Raw genomic sequence first — 11435 nt, 5'->3', positions numbered from 1 at the left:
AACTATTGAGGCCAGGATGCCTGGGGCAGGGACTTCTGATCATTGGAAGGTCAGTAAAATATTTTCCTTACTCACCTTATGCATTTTATCACCTAGAGGTAGCCCAATAAAATAATTCTAAGAGGGATCTGTAGTCTTTTGAAAGAATTGGGCCAAGGTTGCATGTGCCTGTCTCTCAGCTACATGGGAGGCTGAGTAGGGGGAATCCCTTGAGGCTATGAGTTCAAGGTCAGAGTTTGCTATAATTGTGCCTGGGAACAGCCACTGCACTCCAACCTGGGCAACATAGTGAGAGCCTCTCTCAAAAAGAGAAAAAAGAATTGTGCAAAGGTTACTCCTTGACTCCACTTCGTGCCCTTCAGCTCTTGTGTGATTGTTTTTTGCTGAACATGTGCTTTGTCCAGATCCTCGCCTCCACATTTTTCCCTCCCAGTACCTCAACCCAAGTTAGATCCTTGTATTTCCAGTCTGTTCAGAGGTATCAATCAAGGCAGCCAACGACTGTGGTTGTTGAAGTACCTGTTTTTTGTTTTGTTTTGTTTTGAGAAGGAGTCTCTCTCTGTCTCCCAGGCTGGAGCGCAGTGGCCCGATCTTGGCTCACTGCAAGCTCTGCCTCCCCGGCTCAAGCGATTATCCTGCCTCAGCCTCCCAAGTAGCTGGGACTACAGGTGCCTGCCATGCCCGGCTAATTTTTATATTTTTAGTAGAGGCGGGGTTTCACCATGTTGGCCAGGCTGGTCTCAAACTTCTGACCTCAAATGATCCACCCACTTCCGCCTCCCAAAGTGCTGAGATCACAGGCCTGAGCCATTGTGCCCAGCCCCTTTTTCTTGTTTATTGTCTTGCTCTTTTCTCTCTTTAGGTAGTTTTCTTTTTTATTTCTCTCAGATCTCCCTATACCAGATTGAACCTACTGAATAAATGATACTCAGAACCACATCTCCTCTAATGATTGTACCTGTAGGTCATAGCTCTTTAAAAATTAAAAGGCACATGAGAAGAGGATAAGCAAAGAAGACCCAAAATATTCACCCACTTAAGTGGGGAAATAGCTAGGCCACTATCCAAGGAAGTGTACTAAAGCAAGCCTGTACGCAGAAAATGTCCTGGGGTGAGGGAGAAATTGTATACAGAAGGCAAAAAGAAGTAGAGCGGAGTTTTTGTGCTGTACGAGAAGGATAGGTTTCCTCTGGGGGAACAGCTCTAGCTGCTTACTCCTTTAGATTTTGACGTGGTATTCAGTATGGCAGTCACTAGTCACACAAAGCTGAAGTTTAATTGAATTAAACAAAATTGGGCCGGGCATGGTGGCTCACGCCTGTAATCCCAGCACTTTGGGAGGCTGAGATGGGCAGATCACCTGAGGTGGGGAGTTCAAGACCAGCCTTACCAACATGGAGAAACCCTGTCTCTACTAAAAATACAAAATTAGCCAGGTGTGATAACGCATGCCTGTAATCCCAGCTACTTGGGAGGCTGAGGCAGGAGAATCACTTGAACCCAGGAGGTGCAGGTTGCGGTGAGCCGAGATTGCGCCATTGCACTCCAGCCTGGGCAACAAGAGAGAAACTCCTTTTCAAAAAAAAAGAATTAAACAAAATTAAACATTCAGTTACAGGCTGGGCACGGTGGCTCACACCTGTAATCCTAGCACTTTGGGAGGCTGAGGTGGGAGGATTGCTTGAGCTCAGGAGTTTGAGACCAGCCTGGGCAACATGGCAAAACCCTATCTCTATGAAAAATACGAAAAGTAGTTGGGCTTGGTGGCATGCACCTGTAGTCCCAGCTGCTAGGGGGCTGAGGTGGGAGATCACTTGACCCTGAGAGGTGGAGGCTGCAGTGAGCAGAGATCATGCCCCTGCACTCCAGCCTGGGAGACAGAGCAAGACCCTGTTTTAAAAAAAAAAAAAAAAAAAATTCGTGCACAGCACTTTGGGAGGCTGAAGCAGGCAGATTGCTTGAGCCTAGGAGTTCAAGACCAGCCTGGGCAACATGGTGAAACCCTGTCTCTACAAAAAATACAAAAAATTAGCTGGGCATGGTGGCGTGTGCCTGTAGTTCTAGCTACTTGGGAGGCTGAGGTGAGAGAATGACCTGAGCTTGGGAGGTCAAAGCTGCAGTGAGCCGAGATTGTGCCACTGCACTCCAGCCTGGGGGACAGAATGAGATCCTATCTCAAAAAAAAAAGATGAGAAAAAAATCAGTTTATATGTCACAGTAGCCACATTTCAGGGCTAGTGGCTAGTGTATTGAACTTTTCCATCATCATAGAAAATTCTATTTGGACAGCTGGATAAAGGATATTAAGGGTATCTGGAGGGAATGCCCATGTTCTGGTCCTTCCAGGATCAGATCTCTCTTTTTTTTTTGAGACGGAGTCTTGCTTTGTTGCCCAGGCTCAAGTGCAATGGTGCAGTCTCGGCTCACTGCAACCTCCGCCTCCTGGGTTCAAGTGATTCTCCTTCCTCAGCCTCCCGAGTAGCTGGGATTACAGGTGCCTGCCACCACGCCCAGCTAATTTTTGCATTTTTAGTAGAGACAGGGTTTCACCGTGTTGGCCAGGATGGTCTCGAACTGCTGGCCTCGTGATCCACCCACCAAAGTGCTGGGATTACAGGCGTGAGCCACCACGCCCAGCCCCAGGATCAGATCTTTAAGAGGCCTTGGGTATAAAGTTATCTATCCTTTCGAAGCCATCCGTCTTCTCATATTGGGTACTGGTAGCCGGATTGTGCACACAAACAACCAGGCTCATGTACTCCATGGTCTCTCCATTCCTTTGTCCTGCTTTCTGGCCTGTTTTTGTCATTGCTTCACCCCTCTAATCCCTGGAAAACAAGCTACAGAAAAAACTTTTCCATCAACTTTGACCTAATTTCCTGGTCACAGATTTGAAGGGGAGGAGCTGCTAAATTCTTGAACAGGTGAGAAAGGGGCGGAGAGTTCAGGTGAAAGTCACCCTGGCGATAGGTAGAAATAGAGACTGACACTTTGGTAATGGAAGAGAGACAAAGAGAGGGAGGAGTGTGCTATAGAAAATGAACGATAAACGAAAAATGAAGATTGAAATAGAAAAGGATCTTTTAAATCTCACTTTCTGTTAAATTCACATTGATTTTAGTTTGCTTATCATTTATTTATTTATTTTCGAGGTAAAATCTGTCCCCCAGGCTGCAGAGCAATTGGTGCAATCATAGCCCACTGTAATCTAGAACTTCTGGGCTTGAATGATCCTCTTGCCTCAGCCTCGTGAGTAGCTAGGGCTATAACACCCCACGTTGATGTCATGTAGAATTTCCAGGTGCCTGTTATTTGGAATTAGTTTGTGAAAGTCCTCAGGAAAGCCGTTCCCCAAATAAGGGCCCAGACCAGAACTGTGCAAAGATTTAAATTAGCCATCCCAGGGTTTCTCACGGGTCAGTTCTTTAGGAATGAAAATCACTGCTGGGTGTGGTGGCTCACACCTGTGAACACTTTGGGAGGCTGAGGCGGGTGAATCATGGGAAGTCAGGTGTTCAAGACCAGCCTGGCCAACATGGTGAAACCCAGTCTCTACTAAAAATACAAAAATTAGCTGGGCATGGTGGCTCATGCCTGTAATCCCATCTACTCAAGAGGCTGAGGTAGGAGAATCGCTTGAACCTGGAAGACAGAGGGTGCAGTGGGCCAAGATTGGGCCACTGCACTCCAGCCTAGGAGACAGCGAAATTCTATGTCAAAAAAAAAAAAAAAAAAAAAGAATGAAAATCACACCGATTAAACATGGGATTGTTTAATCTCATGTTTAGCCAATTACTAATAGTAGTAGTACTCTACTATTACCCTACAAGGAATAGGAACTACCAAAGCATCTAAGGGATGAGGGTGGAGTTGAATAGTTAGCAAACATTTACTGAGTTATGTGCTTGAATAGGAATTGTGAAAACAAAAAATAGTTAGCTGCCTCCAAAGAATACTCCTAGCTCTATAACCTCTTAAGTCCTGAATAGTTATCCTTGTTAGTATATAAATCAAGTTTACACTGGGAAGAAACTTTATATGATAAAACCAAATTATGAAAAAGGGATCTTCAGCCAGGTGTGGTGTCTCATGCCTGTATTCCCAACACTTTGGGAGGCCAGGGCCAGCAGATCACTTGAGCCCAGAAGGTTGAGGCCACCCTGGACAGCATGGCAAAACCCCAGTTCTACAAAAAATATAAAAATTAGCTGAGTGTAGTGGTGTGTGCCTGTAGCCTAGCTATGTGGGAGTCTGAGGTGGGAGGTTCACTTGAGCCCAGGTCAAGGCTGAGTGAGCTAAGATCATGCTACCACACTTCAGCATAGGTGAGACTGTCTTTAAAAAAAAAAAAAAAAAAAAGGAACCTCTACTCTTTTCTTTCAAATTCCCTCATAAACATCATTTCCCTGTATTTCAAGAACTCATGAACTCCAAAACTGAAGGAATTTAGTAATAATTAGTTATGGATTTGGAAAACTAGACAACCAGAAAATCCCAATATAGTTCTTCAGTGAATCTGAATGAAACATGCCTCAAACTGTTTCCCTCTTCACCTCCAGCCCCCACTCTGCCGCCATTCCTTAGGGTCCATAGGGAGTGTTTTCTCCACAAGGTTTTCACTGGTGTGGATTGTTAAGTAGAGGAAGACTCCTTTAGGCATACCTTCTTTCCAAAAGCTTCTCCAAAGCCATCTCACAGACAACATTTTTTTTTCCCGTTAAAAAAACTTTATTTTTATTTTTTACAAGAATATCCCCATCTGGGGTAAAAATATATCTGGTGAAGTACAAAATATAGTCTTTACCATACAAAAAGATACATAATACAAAAACATGAAACCACCTTCAGTCCACACTTTCTGGCTGCAGTAACGCTCAGAAAAGGGTGGAGCTCAGTGCTCTGACACAGGACAGTGAACAAAGTGCTATGGCTGAGAGTGACTGACCAAGTGCTGGCAGCTGCAGTGAGAGAGGGGCCAATATCCCTATCTCCTAACACAGGGCAGGAAGGGGGTTCGAAGGGCTTTTGTGAAGACCTGCCCTCTAGTTTCTCATGGCAGTATTTGGAGGTTCTGATCAGTGTTGGGCATTTTGATCAAGAGTTCCTCCTTGGGTTTGGAGAAGTCACAGTGGGCAAGGCTGACAGCAGCAACCCTTTCACATGATTTGAGTCTTAGAATTATGTAATTCTGTACATTGGGGCAATCTCAAAAGTAGTTAACAGTTTTTTTTTCTTTTTGTTTTTGGGCTTACCCCTAGAGACATAGTAGACGAGTTTCAGCTTACATTTAAGATGGTGGAGGGGGGAGGACAAAAAATTTGACAGGAACTAAAGTGCTAAGAACATCACCTTAGAATCAATTCCAAGGACTTGCATGAAGAGAAAAATATCCTCCCATATGAAAATATTTGCAATAGGAGAACACAGTGCAATACGCTCCAAAAATGGCTTTTAAGACCTTTGGTGGGACACAGTTACTACCGCTTTAAAAGCCAGGTTAAAGTACACTCTAAGCAAAGACGACCATAGAGCAGCTAGCTTCTTTTTTTATAATCACAGAGAAAGCTCTCTCCAAATGTCCATCAAATCAGCCCTAGAAGGTTTTTCTTTTTTTTCTGCAAGTGCACAAAGGGGAATACTGATTTTAAGAACCTCCTTTTCCCAAAGTTTTGGCCATAATTTCCCTTTTCATGTTCCTAGTTTGCTAAATTGGCTCTTTTCCACATGATAGATACATAAGTTGAAGGTCCAAAGTGGTTATCACAATTTGCACAAAGCCTCCAAGAAACCTTGAAAAGCTCATGCCAGGAGGCCATTTTTACCTGACCCGAAACTACCGAAAAGGCCTCAATTTTCAAGGAGATCTGAGAAAATGGATGGGCCTGAGTTTTTCTAGCTGTTTTTAAACCCATCCAACAAACACCCCTGTATCACAACATCGGCGCTGGCTGAGGATGAGTCCGCATCCTTTAAGGCCCAGGAGATTGCCTGCTGACCACCTCCTGCATTGGGAAGTCAGAGGCTAAGGTGGATCCACACTCCATTGCAGAGACTACTGAGTCTCTGAAAAAGTGAGAGTCCAGGAAGAGAGACAAAAAGAAAGAAGTAGGTAAAGCTGCTTCTTTTCTTCCACATGTTCACTGCACGTTGTTGTTGAGGATGCACGGATCCACCTAAAGGAAGAAACAGACTATTTTCAGTTCAGGTAAGAACTAAAAGAACAAACCAGTTTAGCAATCCCTCTAAGTCAACTTCTTATAGAAAGCTTAGGACAAATTTAACAGTAAATATGACAATTCTCACCTCAGTATAAGTAGGTGGTGGCATGAACTTGAACTCAGGGGCATACATAAAGATAGGGCTGTCTTGAGCGCCATCCATGTCATCTAGCAGAGGAGTGGTGGGGCTCTCCAATCGGTGATCTTCGGGAATGATATCCATATAGCAGGGAGGAGCTAGAAAAGAAAATATGGCCACATAAGAAGCCTGCCCAAGAAATGCTGGACCATCACAATTTTACAAACCCAGGTAGACCAGAAATGAAGAAAAGACATTAGGTCTGGCTCACCTTCTGGGGTATCAGGGATATTCAGATCTACCCAACTCATCTCAGAGCTGGTTCGGCTGGCCATGCTGGATGTTCTGCTGCTTAGACCTGATCTGCTGCCAATTACCAGGGGCAGGTCAAGGATGACCTTCTTGGACCCAGGAACGCTAACATAGATCTAGAAAAGGAAGATGGTAGTTTGTTAGACCAGAGCGCTCTGGTGAAACAAGACAGTTATGGTAACAGATGAACAATTTCTCTGCTGAACCCACCCTGCATCTACTCACCAGTAAAGAATATTCAACTCGAAGAATGTTGCAGCCCAGGATAGAAGGCCTGATCTTCTGAACCCGAAGGCTCTTTCCACGCCATGATGCGCATGTCCCTGAGATAATATGATTGCCTCTGACTGATGACAACTTCTGAGTCAGCACCTTGGTCTGGCCATTGGCAAGATAAGTGTGGCGGGCCACAATGGCAGCTTTGGGGACCACAATTCGGGAACACGTATTCTCAAAGTCAGCATGGATGGAAATCTCATCACCTAGCAAAGAGAAAAATGAAAACTTACTGATACTCAGTATAGTTAATGACATTTCCTCTACCCCAGTCCCATGCCCTTGCCCCTAAACCTAGTTCCTGTTATATCTGTCTGCCATAAGCACTAGGATTTTACCTTCACAGAATCCTTTTCTGTCAATTCGAGCAGAGACAGACACCCGCCCATCAGGAATGAACATGCAGGAAACTTTCTTTTCCTTTTTAGCAGACACAGGTGCCTATGTAGAAGGGGACAAAAAGGTGTTTTGAGATGCTTCAATCTAATGCCCAAGACATCTGATTTATCATCCCTGTGACCCAGGAGAATATAATCTTTAAAATGAATCTCACCATTAAATCAGGGGTATTGACATCCACCAGATCCACTACTTCAAAGTTTTTCTTTGTCTCCTGAGTTGGCTGGCTGGGGCGGTCAAGAAAAGCCTTCACCCAGTAGTCTACACACCCATATTTTCCTTTGAAGGATGTTCCCAGAGGCCTGTGTCAAGAAAATGAAAATTTTTAAATGCTCTCCAAGGAACAGTAAGTGATCAAAGGAGGGCAAGATATTTTAGACAGAAAAGTTCAAAGATGCATTTAGCTGATATTTACCCCTGGGGAAGCTCAAAGCCGAACTTGTACTCATATTTGTTTCCAGGTCTCATGATCACCATCTCATTCTCACCTGAAGGGAAAGAAAATCGAGTAGCCATTAGGCTTCCTGTTACACTTAAAATGCATCTGTGTGATAAGGAATGTTTGGGTGGCATGCAAGGTATTGAAGTACCCCTAATTTCGTCCCACAGAGAGGTATTTTAATCATCCCATGTTGTTCTTAAAGAGAAATTCTGATGTATTTTGTTGGGCAGCAAGTTCCCAAGTTGCCCTGCAATGCTTTTAAAGATTCACCCAGGACAGTTCTTCACTAACATCTCAAACAGGAAGTAGGCAAAGAATAAGCAACTAATGCACACATAAGATTTTTAACTATCCGAGGCAATGCCCCTCAGAACCACCTTTAGGACACAGCACCATAAAAAATTGTACAAACCACCCTTTTTTTGGGGGGGTGTGGGGGGGAGAATGTCTGCAAATTAGAAAAAAGGAAGTAACAACGTGCAATTCACACCACTCAAACTGAGCAACTTAAAACATTTCGTATAGTTTTGTGTATTCCTTTCAATTATCTTCTCTAATCAGCTTTCACCCTCCAACAATGAATTGGGCCGCTTACCTGTTGGCTGGTCTTCCGGAAGAAGCGTGTCTTCATAGCGCAGGTACTCCGAAGTCTGTTTGCACTGCTGGGATCCCTGCATCCAGAGCACTTTAGCCACTCCGCAAGCAAGGATCCTAACGGCTTTGACACGAGTAACTTCACACACCTCCACTATCACCCGGCCAGCCACCTTCTCACCACTGCCGTACACCTTTTCAGGGTCGTTAAAGACCACCTCAAAAGACTTGATCTTCTTGAACATCACCATGATGGGACGGAGTTGGTTTGAGAGTTAGAAAAGACCGTGGAAGAATAAAAAAAAAAAATGCACCAAATCGAGGAAATTCCTTTGCAGTAAATTATTTCACTCTTCCTAAGGAATGAAGATATTCTTAAGCAGTTTGAGCTTAAAAATAAAATGAGATTTAAACAAATGAATTTTAACTAGGTTTTCGAAAAGGCGTCCAAAAAATTTACGCCGCTGGTTACACTAAGCGATTTCAGAGAAAAAGTCTTCTTTTCCCCGATTGCTGGAGAAGAGATCCGATCTCCGCAAGCACTTCTTGACAGAGAAAGAGAGGTTAGTTTCAAGCAGCAGGCGGAAACAGCTCTATATAGAAGCCCCGGCCAGAAGAGCCACGCGAGCGCTGGGTCGGAGGCTCGTGCTGCCCTCGTGCACATCCCTCCCATTGGCTGCCCGGTCCTTGTTTACCAGGAGCCCGACCAATCAGTGAGATCGCTGAGGCGCGTGGACACGGTGTGCTCCTGGCGGGGAAAATGGTTGTTGTGCTCGGGAGCGGCGCAGGGAGGGGGGAAGGAGAGGAATGAGGGGAAGGAGGGGGCTGTTGAGTCTTCACCCGGGCCTAGTGGAAGGAGGATACCACTGACCCTAAAACCTAGCCAGGGCGACAGGCCATCGGAGGGCGGGTGTGGACGTTTCTGGTCTGAGAGCGGTGGTTTGAGGTAAAAAGAAAATGTGCTTATGAGGGAATTTCATGCCTAGTCTTAGCCAGTGCAATTACTTTATAGTCTGTCGTTTATTCATGGCTCGTAAATAGCAAGTGTGTGAAAATCCCATAGCTCCAAGAATACTTTTAGGTTTGGGGCCGTGGAGCGCAGAATGCTTGGTGTTACTGTTAAGGAACAGCCCCTTTGTCCTTCTCTTGCCCCGCATCCCTATTAAATGTAAAAAAACACCACCATCTCTGAGGGAAAGGAGAACTTTCAGGCCTCATTGCGGCTGTAGGACTGATGTCTTCTACTTCCCGTTCCAATCCCTTGGGGCTAGGGCTGGGGGCTGCGTGCGTGTGCTGTTCGTCACCCCCCGCCCCTTGTACCCTCTCTTCCGTTCTCTCTGTTCTCTGGCACGGAAATAGGACAGGCGTGTTTACATCCTGTTGCTTATCCTGTTATCTCTTCAATTTCTGCCTGCAAAGTTGGGGAACACTTTGTCTGTGTTTCCCATTTACCTCATTACCTCTTTAGTGAGGTGTGTCCAGGCGCTGATAATCTCGCACTCCCTACCTGCTTCTGGAGGAAAAGGAAGTGGGGGGGGGGGAACAAGGATGCTTCACTTTTTTCACTTTCTTCCAGAGGTATGTTCACTCTTTCTTGTCTCCCTCCCCTCTCCCAACTCACTAAATCAAATATACATCCATAAATCTGGTTAAAAGCAAGAAAGTCCTCTTGTTTATATCCAAATTTCCAGTGGAGAGATGGCCATACACCTGTTTGAAGGAACAATTTTTAAAAATATTTTCAAAGGTTTTTCCCTAAACGGTTTAGAAAACAGTAAGAAGGAAAAGAGAAGAAAGATCGGTCACCAGAGCACTATAAATTCAAGCCAGAAGAGACCCTACCCTCCCTTTGTTGGTTTCATTCTTTGTTGGTTTCGTTTGGCCAGCTGTCAGATGGATTTTCCCCTGCTGGCTGTGAGATGCTTTAGGAGCTGAGTACTGAGAACTTACTCTTAAATGTAATAAGAAAAACCTGTATGCAGAAGTGCAGGGATTCTTCCCCCTTTTCTTTGATTCATAGACCCTTCCCATATCTGTGCTGGGGTATCAGAAGATTATCATCTCATTCCTTGGGCTGGAAAGGAAAATGTCCCAAGATTGAGATGGGGAAGTAACTAAGAAGCATTCAAGTATATTGAAACCCTACCCAGTCAGCAAAAAAGAAACCTATTCATTGCTGTTAAGGAGACTTCTTCCTTCCTCAGACACCCTAGCTGGATTGACACCCCAAGGCTAACAAGTTACAACTCAACCCCAATATTAAACAAGCTCAAGAATAGGCATCATGAGTCTCTTGGAAAACACACACACACACACACACACACACACACACACACACACACACGCATTAAACCCCAGGAACTTGTTGATCCTTAGGGCGTGTTTGAGGCAGCACCCTGTTCTAGAAGCTTAAGCAACTAGGCTTGAGGTGTTTTCAGTTGGTTAACAATATTGATTGAGTTACTGGGAGCAGAGGAGGTGGGACTCTGAAGTAATTTTTTTAAAGATAGAATCTCACTCTGTTGCCTAGGCTGCAGTGCAGTAGCCCAATCTTGGCTCACTGCAACCTCCGCCTCCTGGGTTTGAGCGATTTTCCTCCTCAGCCTCCCAAGTACTTGGGATTACAGGCATGTGCCACCACACCCAGCTAATTTTTGTATTTTTAGTAGAGACGGGGTTTCACCATGTTGCCCAAGATGGTCTTGAACTCCTGATCTCAAGTGATCCTACCCACCGTGGCCTCCCAAAGTGCTGGGATTACAGGCGTGAGCCACCGTGCCCGGCCTGACTGAAGTAATTTTTCTTTTTTTGGAGTCCCGCTGTCTCCCAGGCTGGAGTGCACTGGTGCGATTTCAGCTCACTGCAAGCTCCGCCTCCCGGGTTCATGCCATTCTCCTGTCTCAGCCTCCCAAGTAGCTGGGACTACAGGCACCTGCCACCATGCCCGGCTAATTTTTTGCATTTTTAGTAGAGACGGGGTTTCACCGTGTTAGCCAGGATGGTCTCGATCTCCTGACCTCGTGATCCACCCACCTTGGCCTCCCAAAGTGCTGGGATTACAGGCGTGAGCCACCGCGCCCGGCCAGTAATTTTAAAAGTTCCTAAATTGTGGCTT

The 11435-nt window shown here is 45.2% G+C and overlaps 1 protein-coding gene across 1 annotated transcript; it reads right to left on the bottom strand.

The window, feature by feature from the left end:
- Positions 1–5164: 5164 nt before the first annotated feature.
- TXNI (thioredoxin interacting protein) lies at positions 5165–8902 on the bottom strand. Its single transcript, XM_011736849.2, has 8 exons — positions 8322–8902; positions 7700–7772; positions 7439–7586; positions 7224–7326; positions 6835–7091; positions 6569–6725; positions 6304–6455; positions 5165–6173 (listed from the first exon to the last, which is right to left on the bottom strand). The coding sequence occupies exons 1-8, from the start codon at positions 8569–8571 to the stop codon at positions 6138–6140; spliced, it is 1176 nt and encodes a 391-aa protein (XP_011735151.1). The 5' UTR covers positions 8572–8902; the 3' UTR covers positions 5165–6137.
- Positions 8903–11435: the final 2533 nt, after the last annotated feature.

The sequence above is a fragment of the Macaca nemestrina genome, chromosome 1 (genome assembly GCF_043159975.1).
Source record: "Macaca nemestrina isolate mMacNem1 chromosome 1, mMacNem.hap1, whole genome shotgun sequence".
Taxonomy (NCBI): Eukaryota; Metazoa; Chordata; class Mammalia; order Primates; family Cercopithecidae; genus Macaca; species Macaca nemestrina.
This window is presented reverse-complemented; position numbering and strand designations above follow the sequence as displayed.

Coding starts and splice junctions, on each gene's coding strand:
- TXNI (XM_011736849.2), bottom strand. CDS start 8,571: ATGGTGATGTTCAAGAAGATCAAGTCTTTTGAGGTGGTCTTTAACGAC. Junction 6,726..6,834: donor GAGTTGAATATTCTTTACTG/GTGAGTAGATGC, acceptor TTCCTTTTCTAG/ATCTATGTTAGCGTTCCTGG. Junction 6,174..6,303: donor CACCACCTACTTATACTGAG/GTGAGAATTGTC, acceptor TTCTTCCTTTAG/GTGGATCCGTGCATCCTCAA.